Source organism: Callithrix jacchus, chromosome X, assembly GCF_049354715.1.
Source record: "Callithrix jacchus isolate 240 chromosome X, calJac240_pri, whole genome shotgun sequence".
Taxonomy (NCBI): domain Eukaryota; kingdom Metazoa; phylum Chordata; class Mammalia; order Primates; family Cebidae; genus Callithrix; species Callithrix jacchus.
The window spans coordinates 69,363,813-69,387,483 of NC_133524.1; the positions used below are offsets into that span (position 1 = coordinate 69,363,813).

Consider the following 23,671-nt stretch of genomic DNA (forward strand, 5'->3'; position numbering starts at 1 on the left):
CCTAACTGTAAAAGAAAAAGAAAAAAATTAAAAATTAGGAAAACTGCTACCTCTAAGCAGCCATTAGAATTGCATCTGGAGGCTAAGTTCAGATACCCATATATGTGAGCACAGTCCAGGGCCTCACAGCTTAAATTCACTGACATCATTGGGTAAAGTGGAGGAAGGGAGAGAAGAGGAGGACCAGGTGCTGAGTGAGAGGCCCCTTGTCTCCTAGCAACCACTTGGCCTATTGTGGCTCCATCTGCTCTCTCTTAGCTCTGTCTATAGTCAAAGACATTTAACCCTTAACAGAATTCCTTGGACCAAAAACTCCCATCAAGAGGTGACGTGGGGCACCAGGCAGCATATCAAAACAGGAACTTAGGCAAGGAGGAATTAGATGGGGACCAGTTATTGGACAGGGTTACAAGGCAGGGGTTCAGTGACAAGAAAACTGGCAAGACTTTATTATTGGAGCTACAGCACCAGTTCAGAACAGGATCAGTCCCCAGGCTGTTCTGATTCAGAGTCGCTGAGCTACTAGCCTTGACTCCTGAAATTTGTCCTTGGTCCCAGAACCTGGGCAGAACTGAGCCTACAGGCACAGGACAAGTGACTCCAGCTGGGGACATTGAAAGGAATGTGGGGACAGGAGGGTCCAACAAGGGGCTCTGAGGATTTAGAGGTGAGAGAGAGAAAAAGCAAGTCAATATGACTGCTTGCAGGGCTGCCGCCTGGAGTGTGTCACAGACATGGGGGTCTGTGAAGCATAAATGTCTGCTGCATGAACTCACTCAAACCAGACTTCCTCTTATCTAGGTCCAAAAGGAAGCTGCTCGGCTGGAAGGAACCTGGTGAGGCCTCTGTGGGCGGCAGACCGAGCTCCCACTCACCAATAAAGAACACAGCTGAGTTTCCAATCAGTGAGTCTACCACCACCGCAGGGTCAGGCAGCAGTGCCAACCTAGATGCTGGCAGAAACGATGATTTCAAGGCCTTGCTACAGAAGAAGGGAAGTAAGGCAACTCCAAGGTCTCGTCCCTCAGCAGCTGAACTGCTGAAGACCACTAACCCACTGGCTCGGAGAATTATTGCACAATTTTCAAAAGACTATGAAACCACTGATAACCCCAGTATCTAAGTCCTGGGCTCAACAAGCAGGGTTTACTTACTAAATTTGAGTAGAGAAGGAGGAAGAGAAAGGGTCTTTAAACAGAACTTTGGGAATAACAACAGAGCCTACATTTCTTTCACATTAACTCATACTCTGGACAGCAGGAGAGAGGCTATTTCATCTAGAGCTAAAATCATCTGGCACTTAATCATCTTCAGACATTTTTATGTTTTCATACTTATAAGCTTGTTGTGACTGACTCCCAACTTTCTTCTTACTTTCCCCCAGTGGTGTGCACTAACTAAGAAGAAATTTTTAGATGCCAGGGCATATGTGCCAGTTTTTCAATTCAATGACCCAGCTGCTCCATCACTGGCTTCTGTCACTAAGGAGTGCAATGTGAGAGCAGATTGGAGGCTGCCAAACCTGGGGGGCATAGGGTGCCATTGCTCATTATTCACTTTCCTGGGGAGGCTCTGATGGCTCTGTGTACAAATACAGAAAGACTCTGATGCCTCCTCAACCACAGTTTAGCTTTCCCCTGCACTCGTGAGAGGTTTGTGGGGTATACTTATTTCCACATGGGGTTGATTGGATGGCTTTTGTGGTGCAAAATATGACTGTGACTCCGTCCAGAAACTTAATGCCTTTTTCAGTTTGATTGTCTACACGGAGATCAGGGTGATGAGTTTCAATAAACATATAGACCCCCCCCCCATTACCTAGAAAAGACCAGGACTGGGTTGCTTTGAATGAACCAAGCTTGACCGACAAACAAGACAGCCATTTGTTCACTCAGATCTAGCCGAGGTAACTCACAAGTGCACCTTGATATCCTCCATGTGTCTGTCAACAGTGATAGACAGGATCTGTGCCCAGCTCATGCTGCATTCTAAGAACTCTCATTTTATTTGCATAGAACATTCATTACAGGAAGTGATTAATTGAAAGAATAGCATCATCAAAGGCTCAAGGAGAATGGAAAGTAAGTGCATCTTGCCCCTCACCAGTCAATTCAGATCATGGTTTGTGGTTGGTTTGGTTTTGTTTAAAGGAAGTCTGACTCTGTTCAAAAAACCAAGAACATATAAACTTCAAGAATCTATCCAAAACCTAAAAGGCAGTCTTGCCAGTTGCTATGGCCCACAATGCACACACACACATACACACACACACACACACACACACACACACACAAAGGGCTACTTTTTGCCATTTGGGTTCTGCTGTTTGACCAGCTTTCAACTAACCTTGCAGCGGGAGAGCATAAGAACCTGGGTAAATGGCATACTGAAAGAGCTTCAGAATAATCATTGTGACCTTACACCACCCCCACCCCCATGAAGCTTATAGGCACTAACTATTCTTGTCAGCTCAATTTTCTAAGCAGAGCAAGAGCAGTGATTCATTTGATTTTTGCATGCCTGATTTCTGGGAGGTCTGGGGAGGAGACAAAGCATTGAGCAAAGAAAATCTGCTGATCAATGATGGAAAGTTAATTGTCTACCGTCTTCAAGAGGCAAAAAGAAGAGTCGAATGAAATCATAGCGAGCTTCACAAAGAGGGTTCCCTGGCCCCTTCCTACTTAATCCCCACCCAACAGATTCAATGGTGAACCTCCTGGAGGATACAGTAAGAGTTCCAGAGATAATCAGATCTCAACTTTGACAGGTCGTATTGTCCAATGAGAAGCTATGTCTTAGCTTAATTGCCCACACTCCAGCTGGACCGAGCAGCTGAAAAACCACACTCAGTACTGAGAAAACTTCCCTCGCAAGAGAAGCCCTAGGCCTAGACCCTTTCTTGTTAGAGTTCTGAATCTGAGATTTATGGAAGCAGGCCAGGTCCCCCCAACTCCCTTGCAATCAGTACTTCTTTCTGATTTAGAAAGAAGACACTTAATAAATAGCTAGGCCCAGTTGCTTTTGAAGATTTTGGAACTACTTGGTGTGAAGATCTTAACCAAATTCCAAATTTTAGGGATTTTGCCTGAAATAAAATCAATTCATCCTTGGCCTCAGTTTATATATGAATGCCACATTTGTCTGCTCCAGACTCAGAATTCCAAAAAACAAATATTTTCCTCTGTAGAAAATGAAGGGGTGTTTGTGCTTTTGCTTAGCAAAAGTGAAAGAACACCAGGGTCTGCTCCTTGGGAACCATTATGAGTAGTTAAACGTTAAAGCTGAGTATGGGACTGACATAATATAGGCCTTGTTACTTCTGCTGACTTTTCTGGAAGTTTCTCATTTACTACTTCTGTGGGTTTTGCCTTTCCCCTCACCTTGCTACCTCTGGAGGTTTTCCCAAAGATTCTAAAGCTGAATGCTCAGACATCTTTGTGTTTGTCATTACCCTTAGTCTTGCCTTCCTCTACAATCCCCTATACGCCTGGAATTTTTAGAGTATCTTCTACATCATCACTATGCCCCACCCAGCGGTATTCCCATTAGCACAAGAGGATTCAGGGCAGAAATCATAGGGTTAGAGAGAACATTTAAGACTGGAAGTATTCATTTAAATTTTAAACTAATTTTTTGTAAAGATGGGGTCTTGCTATGTTGCCCATGCTGGTCTTGGATCCCTGGGCTCAAGCAACCCTCTTGCCTTGGCCTCCCAAAGTGCTGGGATTAAAGGGGTAAGGCATTGTGCCTGGCCTCATTTAATATTTTGCAACAGGTTGATGTAGCCCAAAATAAAGAACCAAACTGTAAAATGTCTACTAATCATTGATTAACAGAACACCAAGCATCTTCCCCACTCCTAACACTCAACCTCTCTCCTGCCTCTGATTATCATAACAGCACTCTCTCTCCCACCCAGGCACTTACCACAATGTTTGCTGCCTTCTGCACCTACTCTGCCACTACTGGAGAAGAGAGGCTGAAAGCCCCTCAGGAAGGCTTACAGAGAACCCACCACTACTACAATTACTAGTACAAATGATAATGATAATTTTTGAATGTATAATAGAGATTTGAGTGAAATGAAGTTGGCTCTAGAAGGTCAGCTTCCATTTCAAGTCATCCCTACCCCCTTTTCTCCTCCCCATTCCAACCAGTAGCAACAGATGGCTCTGCTAGCCTGACTTTGATCTAGTCTCTATCCCCTGGAGAGAAGGTTAATTGGTAACCAAGGATGCTTTGCATTTGGTAGATAGTCAGTACATGTTTGTGAGGGTAGTTATTCTTAGTACAATAGCAAGCTTTGCTGGTGTCTCCTCTCCTTTGCCTGCACAGCTTGGCCTGCCTCAGCTCTTGACTGGTCCTCCCCACCACCCCAGCCCCAGCTTATCTCTCAGCCCCAAATCCCATGAACTGCATCCCTAGACAACAACTCACCCATAAAGGAAACAACAGGAACCAAAATAATTAATGTTAGCATAATGACCACAAACTGACAGTTGATCTGGATAAATTACCTTGAACGTACAAAGACAGAGGAGATCCTACCAGGCTCTCCTAACAAGCATTGCACCTGACATCCAGTGTAACTATCTAGACAACACAGACCCTATTGCAGTTTCCTCCATACCTATCAGTCTGAGCAGATCTGTCCGTGCACCTGCCCTCTTCCTCATCAATGAACAATTCAGGAAAAAGACATGTTGATGCTCAGTGCCCTGTTCCTCACTCATTCAGCCTTCCATTATCATCAAGTCTGTGACACAATGGTAAGCTTTCGCTTTAATATGATTTGCCAGGGCCAGGACTAGGGTGAGGTGAGCAAGGCGCCTAGGGCACAAAATTCAAAGAGGTGCCCACTTTCAGGGCCATGCAAGTGCCTTACCCTTGTCCCAGCCCTGTGATTTGCACTCTTTAATATCAGTTTATCTTCTTCCTATGAACAAGTATAGTCCTGATTTGGGATGGGAGGAAACTCCCTATCTCTTGTTGCACCAAATATTTTATTGCTATCTATTTTTCCATTGCTATAAGTCTTTGTATGCCTATACATTAAAGAATCTTTAGTAGTGTTAATATCGGAAAACATAGTTGATTTCTAAGTAATCTGCTCCAGGTGGCAAGTTAACACCCATTTCAGCCGGGATGCTCCCAGGGCCAGCCCTTCAACAAAAGAGTGACTGAGTTGAGGTCTGTCACCAGGATCCTCCCTCTCCTCTTTCTGCTCCATTCTCCCCAAACTTTGCTTCCCACCGCCAACTCTCCTCAGTGCCTCCTACTTCATTCTCCTCCTCTCTAAGAAAAACATGCTCTCAGGAAAGGTATAAATTCATTTACTTTGAGATTATAAGGCTTAATGCTACCTCTTTTGAGGGTCACTTGCATTTTAACAGGGGAAAAGCCTTAAGCCAAAGGAATGAGGTTCTACTTGCAGGATGTTAGGCATCAACTAGTTGGAGAAATGTATTTTTCACCATGAAAAGGCCGAATACCCTGATGCCTAACTCCAGAATATAGAAAAAACTTAATCACTGGAATCATTTGAGTTAGTAGCTGATGGTCAATTAAATTATCCTGATACCCAGTGCTATTCAATATGGTTACTACCAAGGGACTCTCAGAAATGGCTACTAAAACCACTGAGAAGGCCTAGATCATTCATACTGTACATTGACATTTTTACATAAATGGAAGTAATACTACTTACCATTTGAGTAAAAGAATACAAGGATTTAAAGAGTCTGTGAAAATGTGTCCTGTTTGTGAAAGGTGAAACTGTCCAATCCATGTCCAATGTCAGTTGTCCAGTACTGGTGGTGATTATTAAACTTATTGGAGGTACAACTTTACTGAACACAAGATTCTGCTTTCCCCATTTCATCTCTGTTATGGGCTATCAGTTCAGCTTCATGTAAGGATGAGACTATATCTATACCAGAGCCCCCAGTCCTTTCAAAGCCTTTGATGTATTTCAGCAACAAGTGACAAGGATTATTAGGGATTTAGAAGGACAAGAGAGTGGGAAAGACGTATAAGGAAGTGCCTTTGTCAAAAGGCAGCAAAAAGTATAACAATATAAACGTAATATGAAATAAGCAAAGTTTTAGAATACTTTGAACAGATTTATAGAGGAATACATAGTAAATGGTTATAGACACACATCTGGGGCATTTTTAATAAGGTTGGCAAGAAATTTGCATGAGTAATGAGCAATGTGAAATGGGCATTATACTTTTGCTCATTAAAGCCCCAAGTCTAGGCCAATGGTTCTCAAAGTGCAGTTCCAGAAGCAGCGACAGCAGCATCCCTGGAGTGAGTGTGTGTGTGTGCATTCCAATGGTGTTACTCCTTCAAGCCCCTGAATCACTATAGCCATCACTCTCCAACTGATTCCAACCTTTCCCATTATTTTGGCTCTCATTGTAATGACCAGTCTGGCCAAGACGTGTATGTTGTCATCGTGGTCAGACATATGTTTGTTTGGTTTTAAGAAATTGTTAGAATGAGGACTCTCATGTTTTATGGGACTCTGGTGCATATGCTCAAAAAAAAACAACTTATCATATTGGATCAACTAATTGCTCAAAGTGCAAAATCTTTGATTTGACTTAGCCAACAAATCTGGCCTGCTTTGGGTTAAAAAAAAAAGTTTTTTTAACTCACAAGTGGAAAAAAGAGAAAGGTGTTAGGTTTGTTCGGCATTGCCAGCTCTTAAATACCCTGTCTTCACCATGGTGGCTGTTCTCCAGTAAGGCTCTGGCAGAAGTATATTGGATTTTAAGATTTTTGCCTAAATAGTGGAATATGATAGCAACAAACTCAAAAACAAAACCTGAACTGGAACAACTAGTTAACCCCTCTCAGCCTCTGTGTAATGCCAAGCTTTATAGACATTTATTCCTTACGTGGTCTTGATCTTTTTCTAACATCCAATTTTATAAAACGTTATGCATGCAAACACAGCATTGTGCTCATTGTACAAGTCGCCTCAAACTCATTCCTCCCCCATGTGTATGATGGCAAAGAAATATCAATATGTTTTCTACCAAAGTAGAAGGAAAAAAAAAGAAAAAGAAATATCAATATGTATGTTCTGAAGTCTCCTGATGAATTGTAAATTACAAACCTTTTCATTAATTTTTAAATGAAATATGTTTACCCTGGCTAGTGGTTAAAATTTTATTCTTTCTTTTTATTATATTTCATTGCTACCTTTTTCTACTGACCCCAAAGCTTACTTTAGGGAATATTTCTTATTTCTAGATTGTTGTATTTATCTTATTTCTATATTTATCTGCAGTCATGGAATGTTAGAGCTGAAAGGGACCAACCTCCCTGATTTCCCACATGAGAAAGCTGAGGCCCAGAAAGGTCAAGTAACTTATATACAAGGTCACAGAGTGAGTCAGTAGTAGGGCCAAGCCTCAATTCCAGGTCTCCTGCCCTTGGGCCCAGTGTGGTTTCATTGAAAGCACTACATTTATAGAAGACCCATGGCTGGCTTCTACTTTTATGACATAGATTTTCCAGGTATTCAATGAACTAATATATATGCTGTAAGGGAAAATGTTCAAGAGTTCTTTAATTCATTAATCCAAAGACAAATCGGATTTTCAGTTTAGAAACATTCATTTTCCTCCAAATTCAATATGTACACCCTACTTAGTACAATGGATGATTTTCCTAAAATCTGTATGAAAAATGAATTTCTTATAGATCAAGTATCATTTTTTAGTAGGTAAACTTCCTATGTAAAGGAACCTTCTGGTGACTTCTTTTTGAAAAACCAAGTTTCCTCTTGTCATTGTCTCATAATGTCTCTACTTTTTTAGTGCAAACTTTTGTATTTGGTGTTTATTTAAAATAGGGTACAACTCAACCAATATTAGCTTTCCCAGAATCTACCTTAGCCTTCCCTTCTTAATCTCTATGATAAATTTTCAGACTGTTAAATGCTCATGAGATATTTAGCTGTGTTCTAGAAATTTCACTTGGCTTGATATTCTGTCAATCCCTGGGCTCAAATTACATCTCCATCTTATCAAACAGTAACAGAATTCTCTAATCAGTACTAAGCTCCGCGTGCAGTCTCTTTTCCAGAACATTCTTTGCATAATGTTCCTTAGTGTGGCTCTCTCTTTAGTTAGGGCCTCCTTCCTTAGTTTATGTTTACCTTACTATTCTGTGGAATTGCAAGTTGTGCATCTTTTAGAGCTACACTGGTCAAATTGATTGGTATTTCCATTTATTTTCCATTGTTCCCTTGTTTCTCCTGGATCTCCTCTGGTTTCTCTTTTCGAGCATGCCCAGAGCCTTGATTGATGAGATTTCCCCCATCATCTAAGTGGGAGATTGACAAATTCTGTAAAGGTCAAGACAGTAACTATTTTAGGCTTTGTGGGCTATATATGGTCTCTGTAGCACATTCTTCTTTGTTGCTGCTGTTTGCTCATTGGTTTGTTTCACAACCTCTGGATAACATAAACCATTCTTTTTTTTTTTTTTTTTTTTGAGACGGAGTTTCACTCTGTCACCAGGCTGGAGTAGAGTGGTGCAGTCACGGCTCACTGCAACCTCCTGCCTCAGCCTCCTGAGTAACTGGGACTACAGGCGCGTGCCAACATGCCCAGCTAGTTTTTTTGCATTTTTAGTAGAAACGGAGTTTCATCATGTTGGCCAGGATGGGCTCGATCTCCTGACCTTGTGATCTGCCGCCTAGGCCTCCCAAAGTGCTGGGATTACAGGCGTGAGCCACCACACCCAGCCAACATAAACCATTCTTAGCTCATGGGCCATGCAAAGCCTTAGGCTGACCCCTGATTCAGACTGTCTTCTGGCACAAGCATTTCTGTGAAATGCCCCATGTGATAACTGAGTTGTGCAGTAGCTGATGTGGTTCATTGCCTTCCCATCTACTGCATTGTCAGACCAGTCTGACTGCACAGGGGCAGGTGGAGAGGGACTGCATATGCCGATCATTACTCTTCAATAGGGTGTCCTTCATGAGCGCTCTCTGTCTCTCTCTCTCTCTTTCTTTTTTTTTTCTCTCTCTCTCTCATTACTGACTACCTCAGTGTAGAAAGCCTCATTCTTTTCCCCAGACCTATCCTTGTTATCCAATGTGCCTCTGCTTCCCTGGGTCTGGGGTAAACTGGAAGGAGAGAATTTCTGAGTTCCATTACTTATTTTGTCCCATAACTTCTCCCCCAAATCTGTGGTTGGGGACCCCCACCCTAGTGTACCCTGTCCTGCCTCATACTAATCTCACGAGTTAGGGCTGTCATTGGAAAGTCTGTCAGCCCAGGCTATAGGATTCCAGTGCAGCCTATGATTTCCTAGGGAAATCACCAGGTTCCAAAGGCTGGTTTTTAAACCCGGAATATCCATGTATCCATTTCCTAATGTAGTTTGGACTTGCTCTAGACAGAGCACTCAGCCCTAGTGAGAAAACCAGTGAGATGCAGAAGGTATTTGGTGTCCACAGTTTTCCCCTGCCTTCTGGACCCTCAGCCCCTAGAGAAGGGCTCCTTAAGATTGCCCATACAACAACACAGCCATGAGACATTCAGCACACCACCTCTTCCTGTTTTCTGAACCTCTATATGGATTCTGTTCTAAAGCTTCTTCACATCTCTCTCCATCCTGCTCCCATCTCCATCCCTCGTGCTTCTTGGGAGTCTGAAGCTCAGATTCATATTTTGACATTTTTTTGTATAAACACTGGGGGATAAGAATGGATGAGATGTATGTGTCTGTGTGAGTATGGTTTCTCAACCTGGACTGTGAGGACTAATAAATTCACTCATAAATCACAACACACACACACACACACACACACACACACACACACACTGTCCAGCACCCTCATCAGCTCTCTGGTTTAGGTCCAGATCTGATGGAAATGGTCAAGAAGGGGAGGAAATGGTCAAGAAGGGGATGGTGGGGGCTCCTGAAGCATTTTCCCTTTCTTGCCTTTTGTACCTTCTTTCCATTTGCAATTCATAACAGGCTAACATACAGAGGGCTAGCACTCTAATTCCATGTGGACTCAGTCACTCAGACCTAGCTCTCAGGCTGCAGCTTTTCCTAGCTCAGCAAATTGCTTCTTAGAATCTTTGCCTTGATTTCTGTCCTTTGAGCCCAGGGATCTACCCACTTACCGAAATCTAAATCTTAAAATACCCGAGATGCAAGTAATTTTCAGAATTTCCCTATTTAAAAGCATCCATGAAACAGTTCCTTTATGCCTTCTGTTTAGGATTTCCAGAATTAGGAAGGGACACCAGGCTTGTGCCTTGGATCCAAAAGCAGCAAAAATACTACACTTGCCAAAAGCAAACTGAGGAATGAGCACTGACCAGTCCTAGTATGCAGTCAGGAGGTGGACTTTTGTAAAGTTAGCCCTTACCAGTTAGTGCTTACTGAGTGTCAACAATGCACTTACAAAAATAAGGGAGACAAGAATTTACAGACCAATATCCTAAACTGGAAGGTACAGATAAAACGTATCTCCTAGAGTTGAGAATGTGTCCCTGGATAAACATTTCAAGAAGAAGCAGAAAGAAGGAGAGATCATGATCCCCGTCTTTTTAGGATTCCAACACAAAATGGAAGGGAGCCCTCTGTGGGGTGATATTACAAAGGATTTTTCTTGTCTTTCTTTAAAAAAAAAAAAAAAGCATTCCTTATTGGCTTGCTACCAGCAATTGAACTGTATTCTTTATATAGCTAGAGCTGTTTGTGTCTTCTTAAAATAAACTTTTTCTGTTAAAATCATTTTCTGTTTCACCCTCTGGTTTTCACTGTAGTAATGATACCTTTATTCAGAAACTTAGCCCAGTTTGTGAGCATGTTTTACCATCCACACGAGTATGGGGCCCACATACATTGGATTTGATGCTTATGAACCTCTGAGAGCTCAAAACAGTTACGTGCCACACAATATCTTGCAGAAACCTGACCCACTGAGCCATGGCCCTAAAGGCAGGTAACCCATGTTCTGGGACTTCATTCCAGGGATTCGAGTCCAGCTGTCCATGGAGCCAACAAGGGGGAGTGGGCAGCCATCACCAGGCCCCTGAGGGTAGGAGGCAGCCTTAGCAACTGTCCCCAGGGCATGGCACAAACTCCCTTCGTGTTCTCTAGCTCAATAAAGCCACCCAGCAAGGCAGACCAGAATGAGTCTGGGCTGGGAGCAAAAAATCCCAGACCAAATGTGGTCCAGATCCCTTCCATCCCTCAAAAAGGGTATGGTCTCATCATTCAGATGGTGACAGCCATATCTGAGAGTCAAATCTCATCAAAAGAAGAAAGGAACTTTGTTCTCTCTTCCCAACTGTCCCAGGCCTCTAAGGCTGAGACCCTTGTAGCCAGCATCCCTGTCTACCCAGGCCCATGACACTACCAGCCTGCTCTTCCAAAAGACACACCAGAACTGGAAATAGCCAGAAAACATACAAGGGAAGGGAGAGGGGCCAGGGCCACCCTCAGACAATAGCAGGTATTTTAAATTGGAGATAAAGGTCAGAAAAGGAAGGTGGGCCTCATGGCAAGCAGTCCCTTGGTAAAACCCTGAAATTCAGGGTCTGGTGTTCACTCCAGCAGGCTCGGAACTCCTTTGTACCTGTCTTAGTTCATTTTCTATTGCTATAACAGAATACCATAGACTGAGTAATTAATAAAGAAAAGAAATCCACTTATTTCTTACAGTGTTGGAGGCTGAAAATTCCAAGGACATGTTGCTGGCATCTGGAGAGGGCCTTCTTACTGAGTCATACAGAGTGGGGGACATCACATGGCAAAAGAGCAAGAGCATGCAATCCTAGTTCTTTCTTCCTCTTATAAAGCTACCAGTCCCATCATGCCCTACCCCATGACCAACACACAAATTTTGAAGGACACATTCAAACGCAGCAGTGCCACAGCACCATGTTGATGAAGCTTTTAAGGGTTGAACTAACCAGACTCACAAAAGACATGTAAAAGGCAGATCATGGTATATTAATTAACAGAAGAGAGAGTACACCTCTCAAACAAGGTCATAAACAGGAGGGCTACAGGATGAATTGAACTCACATAACATTGTCTAGAGTACACAGTGCTGTCAATCTTTAAAAATTTCGATGGAGCACAGTCTCTCCAATTTACCTCCCACCACTCCCTGTTGCATCAGACCCAACCAGCTTCATGCCCTTATATTATCTGTGAGGTCCCTGAAGGCATTTGAGTTTTTGACCCTTACATTAAGTTGTTGTCACAGGTTGAAGTCTCCAGGAAGCACACTCTTAGATGGAGTGTGTGGGATGTTTACTAGGAAATGCCCTAGGGATCAACACCTGCAGAAGAGAAAGGAAGGAAACAAGATTATACAGGAAGCAGGTGGGTGCCGTGGCTCACGCCTGTAATCCCAGCACTTTGAGAGGCCAAGACAGGGGGAATCACTTGAGGTCAGGAGTTCAAGACCAGACTGGGCAACATGGCAAAACCCCATCTCTACTAAAACTACAAAAACTAGCCAGGTGTGGTGGTGTGCACCGGTAGTCCCAGCTACTCGAGAGGCTGACAAACAAGAACTGAACCCGGGAGGCAGGTTGCAGTGAACCAAGATTACACCACTGTACTCAGGCCTAGGTGACTCAGCAAGACTCCATCTCAAAAAAAAAAAAAAAATTAGGAGAAAAGAGCAGCAATGCAGGTGTGGCAAAGTTTCCGCTCACTCAATGGCTGGCTCTAGCATTCATATGACCTGCCCGTTTTTCTGCATTGGGCCAAAGGACAGGCCTTCATGCCCCTCCTTTAATAAGTCATTGGCTCTGTGCCACACCATGAACGGTTTGACCTTGGATGAGATGTCTGTCTCAAGCTGAGGCAATCCCTAAAGGAGCTGATAGCTGAAGAAAGCTTTTTGCTGACAGCACTTTCAGCAGCTGGGAGTAAATCCTCCCTTGAAGGGGAATCTTGGTGACACAGTTCTGTGTCCATCACAGGTATCTCTCTCCCATGAATAGTGCAGGCTAAACATTTACAAATTCTTTTTCTGATTCTACCCCCACCTTTCTTTTTTTGAGACAGGGTCTTGCCCTGTCACTAAAACTGGAATGCAGTGGCACAATCGCAGCTCACTGCAGCCTTGAACTTCTGGGCTCAAGAAATCCTCCTTCTTCAACCTCCTGAATAGCTGGAACCATAGGCATGCACCACTACACCTGGCTAATTTTTAAATTTTTTTATAGAGACAGGGCCTCGCTATATTGCACAGGCTGGTCTCAAACTCCTCAGTCTAGGAGATTCTCCTGCCTCAGCCCCCAAAGTGCTGAGATTACAGGCATGAGCCACCATGCCCAGCCTGATTCCCTCACCCACTCCTTACTTAAAACCAATTACACTTCATTTTCTTAGGTTTATAGCTTTGTTCAATTGTCACCATCTTAGGAAACATGCTAGTAGACTTTAAATAGACTTCAGTGTTTCACAAGCCTAATTAGTGCCCATTAATAAACTCTCTCCAAGAACATGTCATGTCAATACGCAAATGGCTAAATCAATCCATCATAAAATACCATGAATAAAACGTCACTAGCATCTTTCAGGCACCTACAATGGGCCAGGCATCGTGTGCTCCTCTATCTGCTTGCTTTACACTTCCATTCAACAAATGTCTAGGAGCTAAGGGCAGAGTAGTGACCGAGGGAGACACCATGTCTGCCTCATGGAGCTTACCATCCAGTGGAGCCACTGCTGAAACCAGTACACATGGCACCCTTGGGAACCCAGGACCAATGGACCTCATGTTCCTGTTATCTAAGGGTCCTACCCTCGCTATGAACTACTCTGATCAGCACTTATTTCATAGTCTGTTCTGCTACCCAATATTCCCTGCTCCCCTTCCTCCCATCATTTCAACTGCTCCTTCCTGGAACCACAATTCCAGGGTGTCTCAGTCCATTTTATATTAATAGAATATTTGAGACTGGGTAATTTATGAAGAAAAGAGGTTTCTTTAGCTCATGATTCTACAGGCTGAGAAATTCAAGTGCATGGCCTTGGCTTCTAGCAAGGGCTTTTGTGCTGTGTCACAACATGTTGAAGAAGGTCCAAGGGGAAGTGGATACCTGCAAAGAAGAGAAAACCTGAGGGACATCCTGGCTTTATAACAACCCACTGTCACAAGAACTGATCCATTCCTGAGAGAACTCATCCAGTCTCACCAGAGTGAGAACTTACTACCACCAAATCAGCACCAAGCCATTCATGATGGAGCTGCTCCCATAACCCAAACACCTCCCACTAGACCCACCTCCCAACATTTTGAGATCAAATTTCAATATGAGTTTTGGTGCAGACAAACAAACCACATCTAAAACATAATATTCCAACCCCGGGGCCCCAAAACTAGAGTCCTTCTCACATGCAACTAACAATCACTATCCCAATAGTCCCAAAAGTCTTAACTTGTTCCAGCACCAATGTAAAAGTCCAGTCTCATCTGAGACTCAAGGCAAGTTCCTAACAGCTATAAGTCCATAAAATATAAAACCAAGTTATTTACTTCCAAGATACAATGGTTGTACAAACATTTGGCAAATGCCCCCATTCCAAAAGAGAGAAATTGGGCCAAAAATGGGGTAACAGGCCCATACAAGTTCAAAATCCAGCAAGGCAGGCGTTAAATCTTAAAGCTCCAAACTAATCTTTTACTCTGTGTGCCACTTCCTAGGCAGACTGGTGCAAGGGGTGGGTTTCTAAGGCCTCAAGCAGCCCTGCACCATGGCTTTGCTCAATACAGCCCATGTGGCTGCTCTCACAGGTTGGAGTTGAATGCCTGTGGCCTTTCCAGGCTGAGGTTGCACACTGCCAGTGGGTCTATAATTCTGGGGCCCCCACAGCAGCCCTACTTCCATGGCTCCACTAGGCATTAACTCATGGGCACTTTCTGTGGGGGTTCTGCCCCTGCAGTAGGCTTCTGCCTGGGCACCCAGGCTTTCCAATATATCCTCTGAAATCTAGGTGGAAGCTGCCAAGTCTCCATGGCTCTTGCATTCTGGGCCCTCCCAGACTTAACATCACATGGAAACCACCAAGGCTTATGGCTTGTACTCTCTGAAGTGATGGCCCAAGCAGTACCTGGGGTCGCTGAACCTCAGCCAGAGTATGAGAAACAATGTAGCAGGGATGTGAGGAGCAGGGTCCTGAGGTGGAGCAGGAAAGCAGTGTTCAGGCCTTATGCCAGAAACCATGCTGCCCTCCTAGGCCTCCAGGCCTGTGATGGGAAGAACAGCCTCAGATTTCTGAAATGACTTCAGGGCCTTTTTCCCCATTGTCTTGACTTTAGCTCCTGGTTCCTTTGATTTTCTCTCCTGAAAATGCTCTTTTCTTCTATGCCACTTGGCCAGGCTATGCATTTTTCAAAATTTTCTGCTGTGTTTCCCCAGAAATTCACTGTAAGCAGTTGGAAGTAACCATGCAGCAGCCTGAACACTTTGCTCCTTAGGAATTTCTTCCAGCAGGTATTCTATTAAATTCTATCTGAGATGGAGCAGGGATCCCCTGCCCCTGCTAGTTCAATTCTATAATAAGCCTTCCACAGAGCCTTTGTGCATGGATATAGTTCATCCAAGTTCTTTGTTAATTTATGACAAAGATGACCTTTACTCCAGTTTCCAATATGTTGTTCCTCATTTCTATCTGGAACCTCACCAGAATGGCCTTTACTGTCCATATTTCTATCAACATTCTGGTTGAGACCATTTAACCAATCATTGAGGAATTCCAGACTCATAGTCGTCTTGTCTAATAAGCCCTCACCAGAATCTAGGCTTTTTCTAGCCTGCTCTTCCAAATTCTTCCAACCTCTGCCCATTACCCATTTCCAAAGCTGCTTCTACATTTTAGGGCATTTCTTATCAGCAACACTCTAATTCTCAGTATCAACTTTATCAACCCAAAAGCCCATTGAGAGCAGAATAAATACATGGTGGCATACTATACAGAAATGACAAACTACAGCCACACACAACATGTATGAATCATGCAAATATGAAGTTGAGTGAAAGAAGAAAGACACAAAGGAATACATACAGTGTGATTCCATTTATATAAAGTTCAAAAACAAGCAAAACTAAATTATTGTTTAGGAATGCACATATAGCTGGGTGCAGTGGCTCTGCCTGTAATCCCAGCACTTTGGGAGGCTGAGGCAGGCGGGTCACTTGAGCCTAGGGGTTCAAGACCAATCCAGGCAATATGGCAAGACCCCCATCTCTACCAAGAAAAATACATTATTTAATACATTTTTTAAAAGTGAATGCACATGTAGATGATAAAACTATAAAGAAAAGCAGGCCGAGCACTGTGGCTCAGACCTGTAATCCCAGCGCTTTAGGAGGCCAAAGCAGGATGATCACTTTGAGGCAGAATAGGGTCTGGAGGCAGTGAACCTAAGGCTGTTTCACACTGACTTCCTAGAATTAAATTGAAAGGAAAACCCTAACTTTCCACACCTAAGTAACAAAAGGATCAGCGGCTACTCCCTTTGCAAACTTCCACCATTTCTGCAGATGGGAAATTGAACGTACCTCTGATTAGTTGCTTTTTGCAACCAATCAAACATTTGCATAGGAGTATAACTTTGTAACTTTACTTCAGCTTCTGATTGGTTGCTATCCACAGCCAATCAGACTGATTGCCAGTCAAGTCTTCATTTGCATAGACGTGCAACTTTGTAACTTCACATCAGTCTCTGATTGCAGGCCACCACTTCATTTACATGGGATATTTGGACCCCAGAAGATTCTGTATCCCGGAGCCTTGATTGGCTGCTCAGGCCTGCTGCCACCCTGTGGCGTGTACTTCTGTTTCCAACAAATCTCTTGCTTTCGTTGTTTCATTCTTTCCTTGCTTTGTTTTGTGCAATTGCGTTTTGTGCAATTCTTTGTTCAAAACGCCAAGAACCTGGACACCCTCCACAGGTAACAACTTGAGCCCAGGAGTTTAAGACCAGCCTGGGCAATATGGCAAGACCCTGTCTCTACAAAAACTTAAAAAAAAAAAAAAAAAAAAAAAAAAAGGCCAGGCATGGTGACTCACACCGGTAATCCCAGCACTCTGGGAGGCCGAGGTAGGTGGATCACGAGGTCAGGAGTTTGAGAACAGCCTGGTCAACATGGTGAAACCCCACCTCTACTAAAAATATTTTAAAAATTAGCTGGGTGTGGTGGCGCACACCTGTAATCCCAGTTACTAGGGAGGCTGAGGCAGGAGAATCCCTTGAACCCGGGAGGTGGAAGTTACAGTGAGTCAAAATGGCATCACTGCACTCCAGACTGGATGACAGAGCAAGACTCCATCTCTATTAAAAAAACAATTAGCTGGGCATGGTGGCATGCGCCTGTTGTCCCAACTGCTGGGGAGGCTGAAGCCAGAAGATCGGTTGAGCCCAGGAGGTTGAGGCTGCAGTGAGTCTTGATTGCACCACTGCACTCCACCCTGGGAGACAGAGTGAGATCCTGTCTCGAGAGAGAGAGAGAGAGAGAGAGAGAGAGAGAGAGAGAGAGAGAGAGAGAGAAAAGAAAAGCAAGCAAGCTATTATCATAAAAGTTAGGAGATTGGCTACTTCTAAGGATAAATTGTAATTGATAAGGACACATGGGAGATTTCAGGGGTACTGGCAAAGTTCTATTTTCTGACCTGCATGGTAGTCACGCTGGTGTTCACTTGTAACTAATTTTGCAAGTGTACAAACTATACATTTGTTTTAAGCACTTCTCTGTGTGTATGTATGTATGTTATATTTTACAATGAGAAATATTCTTAAGGACCCAGGATATAATTCTGAGTAACACCACATTTCAGGGAAGGCTGCAGGAGAAGATGTCACCTTAGGAAGAGACAGGGAAGGGGCAGCCAGAGGTGGGCAGCAAACCAGGAGAGCAGGGTGTTAAGGAAGTTCAAAACAGAAGCTCCCAAGTTTTCAAAAAGAGAGTGGACAACCGTGTCAATCCTTATGCACCCCTGCTCTGCAGGACACATCAGAGCATGGCTAACAGTCACCAGCCTGTGTCCTTGCAGCTATGACAAGAACACTCTTGCACCATAGAAAAATGAGCAAATGCACAGACAGACAAGAAGAAACTTTACTAAGAGGGAAACATATGGGAAATTGTCTACACTTCCTAATGAGCAGACACACTAAATTGTAAAAACTGAATGGCCAATTATAGTAGCAAAAATTAAGGGGAGGCAGAAGAAATTACAATATGTCAGGCTGGAAAGAATACCAAATTGATGCACGCTTACTGGCTGCTAACACTATGAATAAATACCACTCCTTTAAAATAAAATCTTGCAATATGCACCAGGAAATTTTAAATGTTCATACCATTTTACTCAGTAATCGTACTTCTGGGCTTCTATCCTAGGAAAATTATGCAAAGGAAAGAAATGACCAAATGAATTTAGAAGTGACTCCCAAATCTCTTTCTCCAGCCCTAACCACAGCCCTGAGCCCAATCTGCATATCCAGTGTCCACTTGGCATTGCCACTCGCACGGCTAGTCTGTAACTCAGAGTAAATATATATAAAGTGTAATGCGAACTCCTTTGACCTTCTCAAACCTGCTGTTTCTCAAATTTTCACAACCCTAATAAATGGCACCACCATTCATCCAATTGGTGAAGCCTAAAACCTAAGAGTCATTCTTGATTCTTCCTTTTGCTCACCACCCACTTCCAATTAACTGCCAATCTTGTTGGTTCAGTATTCAAAATATAACCAAAAGCATTCCACTTCTCCCATCTTCATGGTTGCCACTTGTGATAGTTAATTAGGTGTCAACTTTACTGGACTAAAGAATACCTAAAGAACTGATAAGGCATTACTTCTGGGTGTATCTATGAGGGTGTTTCCAGAGGAGACTGGTATGTAAATTGGTGGACTGAGTGGGGAAGATCTGCCCCCACTGTGGGCAGACACCATTGGTCCCAGATAGAACAACAGCAACAACAAAAAAAGCAGAGAAAAGGCGACTCTCCCTCTCTCTCCTGGAGCTATAACACTCTTCTCCTATGCTTGGACGTCAGGACTCCAGTCTCTCCAGTTTTTGGACTCCAGAACTTGCATTAAAGACCCCCTGGTTCTCCAGCCTTTGGCCTTGAACTGAGAGTTACATTATTGGGTTCCCTGGTTCTGAGGCCTTCAGACTTGAACTGAGCCATGCACGCTACCAGCATTCCAGGGTCTCCAACTGGCGGACAGCCTGTCATAAGACTTCTTATCCTTCATAATCACATGAACCAAAAAAAAAAAAAAAGAAAAAAAAATCGCATGAACCAATTCCCCTAATAAATCCCCTCCCATCCACCTATCTACCTATCTATCTATCTATCTATCCATCCATCCATCCATCTATCAATCTCCTATGGTTCTGTCTCTGTGGAGAACAATACATCACCCTAGCCCAAGCCACTGTTCTCTCACTGTTCTCTCTGCCTGGGATTGGTGCAGTAATCTCCTCACTGGTCTCCTGCCTTTGTTCTTGCTTCACTCCAATCTGTTCTCCACATGGCATCTAGAGTAGTTTTTTAAAACTCAAATCAAGACGGGAATGGTGACTCATGCCTATAATCCCAGCATTTTGAGAGGCCAAGGAAGGAGAATTGCTTGAGCCCAGGTGTTCGACATCAGCCTGGGCAACAAAGAGAGACCAACAAAGTGAGACCTCCCCCGATCTCTACGAAAAGTAAAACAAAAAACTAGCCACGTGTGGTGGTGAACGCCTGTAGTCCCAGCTACTTGGGAAGCTGAGGTGGGAGGAATGCTTGAGCACAAGAGCTCAAGGGTGCAATGAACTGTGTTCCTGCCACCGCGCTCCAGCCTGGGTGACCAAGCAAGACCCTCAATAAATAAATAAATAGAAATCAGATCATGTCAGTACAACGCTCCCATGGCTTCTTTCCTCATAGAACAGAATCTAAGCTCCTTACTGTGGTGACTCTGCCTCACTTCATGCTGGGCTTCTTTTTATTCCTTGAAAACAATAAATTCTTTCCTTCCTCAGGGTCTTTGCACTTTCTGTCCCCCTACCTGGAACACTCTCTCTCCAGGCTCCCTTAGGTTTCCACTCAAAAGTCACCCCAGAGGAAGCTTCTGTGATTAACCCATCTGAAGTAGCCTCCCTCTCCAAGTTCCTATCCCTCATACCACCAGTAACTCTCTGCACAGCACTCACTACAATCTGAAGTCATTTGAGGTATTTATTTGAATAGTGCCTTGTTTTCTGTCTCTTCTAACTGAAATATAAACTTCATGTGGGCAGGAATCTGTGTCTCTGGTTCACTGCTGTAACCCCAACGCCTAAGTGTCTGATGTATCCAATAAATACTTGTGGAATTAATGAATTTATAGTAAAAACTCTGAGAAGATTAGCAGAAAAGAGCCCCTTTTAATCTGGTATTCTTTAAACCTCTTAATAATGTCCTAGGTTTTAGGGGAAAGTACTTTAGGAATACTTGCAGAAGTAGAGTGTGTGTGTGTGTGTGTGTGTGTGTGTGTGTGTGTGTGTGTGTTACAGTACAATGGAGTCAAGATAACAGAGGCTTCATATTCAGACACACAGATCGTACTCAGACCTTGTTCTGCCCCTCACTAGTTGTATGTTCTTTGGTAAGTTAATTTGCTTCTCTGAGCTTCAGTTTTTTTCATATTTAAATGGAATTGGCAATAAAAGACTTTCAAGGTGGTTTCATTAAAGTAGACAATTAATGCACTTGGTATATTACATGTCACAAAATATCATCCAATAGTCATTGATGGTTTAAAGCCCTGAGGCTGGATGAGTTCACCTGGGGAGTGAGTACAAATAGAGAAGAGAAGAGAAGAGAGCCCAGGATGAGCCCTGGGACTATCCAATGTTTAGACATCAGGTAGAGAGAGCTCAATCAAGAAAGGAAACAGGATCGAGCTTTGTGGTTCACACCTGTAATGCCAGCATTTTGGGAGGTCGAGGTGGATGTACCACCTGAGGTCAGGAGTTTGAGACCAACCTGACCAACATAGTGAAACCCTGTCTCTACTAAAAATACAAAATTAGCCAGGTGTGGTGGCGCATGCCTGTAATCCCAGCTACTTGGGAAGCTGAAGCAGGAGAATCTCTTGAACCTGAGAGGCAGAGGTTGCAGTGAGCCTAGATCGCACCATTGCACACCAGACTGGGCAACAAGAGCAAAACTCTGTCTGAAAAAAAAGAAAGAAAGAAAGGAAACAGGCCCAGCGCAGTGGCTTACCCTATAGCACTAGCACTTTAGGAGGTTGAAGCAAGAGGCTCATTGAGGCCAGGAGTTAGATACTAGCCTTGGCAACACAGCAAGACCCCCATCTCTACAAAAAAGTGGTGCCTACCTGTAGTCCCAGCTATTCAGAAGGCTGAGGTGGGAGGATCACTTGAGCTCAGGAGTTCGAGGCTGCAGTGAGCTATGATGGTGCCACTGCACTCCAGCCTGGGCAACAGAGCAAGAACCTGTCCATAAAATAAAAAAGAAAGAAAGAAAACAGAGTTGCGAACTGCTACGAGAAAGGCTCTAAACTGAGTGTTCCCAAACCTTCCTAATCATGGAAACTTTTTGTCATGAGACAGCTTGTGCTCAGCAAAACACACAGTAAGTGGAAAAGCAGGCTACAAAATGGTATGCAAATTATGATTGCAACCATGTACAACTGTGTGCAGAATATGCCTGGCACACATGCTCAGTAAACATTTGTTGAATGGATTAATGAATGAAAAGTAATATACATATGAACAACCACCACAAAGGAATAAACAAAAATAACAGTAATTGTTAGTAGTGAGATATGATTAGAGATTGTTTTTCCAAATTTTGTGTAATGTTTTGCTGTCTTTTTCTGATGGGAATTTGCCAATCTCGTGCATCCATCTGTTTGAGCTGCATTCAGGGATACTGTTCCCTGACTTCCTGTAGGAATCCACTCTGTTTGTTCTCTCCTGCTTGTTTTGAAATCCTCAACACCATTTCTGGCCTATTTCATTTTAATTCTGGCTGGGTGCAGTGGCTCATGCCTTAACTCCAGCACTCTGGGGGGCCAAGGCAGGAGGATCACTTGAACTCAGGAGCTTGAGACCATCTTGTGCAACATGGTGACACACCATTTCTACAAAAAATTCAAAAATTAGCTAGCTGTGGTGGCGTGTACCTGTAGTCACAGCTATTTGGGATGCTGAGGAGGGTGGATCACTTGAGCCCAGGAGTTCAAGTCCAGCCTGGGTAACACAGTGAGACTCCATCCCTAAGAAAGAAAAAAAGATGTTTTGCGGAGGGTATTCCTCAGCTTTTCAGATGAATACTGATCCTTTTGGAGGAAACTGCCTTAAAGGAGCAGGAAGAAAAATTGCTAGAGCTCACATACGGCTGTAAATAGTTCATCTTCCCACCAATAAGAGTTGAAAACCTCCTATCTTACAGGGTATTTATTAGCGTCCTCAGAAGGCTACTGCCTGAGTAGTGGGACCAAATTAGACCTGGACTGATGTCCATTCTGGGTGCCATCTAACAAAGCTTAAAAATAAGCCTCTTTCTGTTGCATCCCAGCAGAAAAAAAAAAAAAGAAAAAAGAAGAAGTTAAAAAAATAAATAAAAAGCCTAAAAGAAATCAAACTGTTTCCAAGCAAGTTAACTGCCTCCCGGAGAAAAAGCTCAACAATCTTTAAAGGAAAACAAAAATCTAACACCTGCAACATAAAAGTCACAATGTCTGGAATCCAACTGAATTGGAATCCAACGCATTGTGTTCGGCAGAATTCCAAAATGGCTCTACCAGACTTCCTGCCCTGATCCCAAGAACTGTTAATATGATCTAATACTATGCCCAGGATTATGTTAAGTTATATGGCAAAAGCAGTTTGGGAGAATGTAATTAACATTACTAACCAGGCCGGGCATGGTGGCTCATGCCTGTAATCCCAGCACCTTGGGAGGCCAAGGCAGGCAGACTGGTTGAGCTTAGGAGTTCGAGACCAGCCTGGCCAATATGGTAAAATCCTGTCTCTACTAAAAATACAAAAATTAGTGGTCATGGTGGCGCATGCTGTAGTCCCAGCTACTCGGGAGGCTGAGGCAGGAGAATCACTTAAACCCAGGAGATAGAGATTGCAGTGAACTGAGATCGCACCATCGTTCCCCAGACTGGGCTAAAGAGCAAGACTCTGTTTCAAAAACAAACAGATGACTAATCAGTTGACTGAGTTAATCAAAAAAGATATAATACTCATGTGCCCAATCTTATCACATGGAGACCTTAAAAGTTTTTTCTGGCTTGTAGCAGAGGAAGAACCCAGAGAAATTCCAAATGTGAGATGGATTTAACCTACCATTGATGACTTGAAGATAGAAACGACCAAGTGTCAAGGAATGCAAGTGGCATTGAGAAACTGACAGTGGCCCAAGGCTGTCAGCCATCAGGAAAAGAAGCCTCAGTTCTGTAGGTGCAAGGAAATGAATTCCATCAATAATCTGATAGAGTCTGGAAGCATATTCATCCCCAGAGTCTCCATATAAGAGCTCAGCCAGCTGACACCTCTATTTTCAGCTCTTCATAGAGAATCCAGCCAAGGTGCTACACTTGTTGCAGTTTGTTATGCAGTGATTTTTTTTTTCAATTAAT

At 43.4% G+C, this 23,671-nt stretch overlaps 1 protein-coding gene across 10 annotated transcripts in view; it reads left to right on the top strand.

Moving 5' to 3' along the window:
• Positions 1-7,077, top strand: part of NHSL2 (NHS like 2) — a 247,155-nt gene extending 240,078 nt beyond the window's left edge. For all 10 annotated transcript variants that reach the window (XM_078362921.1, XM_078362927.1, XM_078362926.1 and 7 more), the window contains one exon: positions 802-7,077. In XM_078362921.1, the coding sequence (XP_078219047.1) occupies positions 802-1,123 (322 nt within the window). In that variant the 3' untranslated portion in view covers positions 1,124-7,077. The remainder of the gene's footprint in view (positions 1-801) is intronic.
• The last annotated feature ends 16,594 nt before the right edge of the window (positions 7,078-23,671 follow it).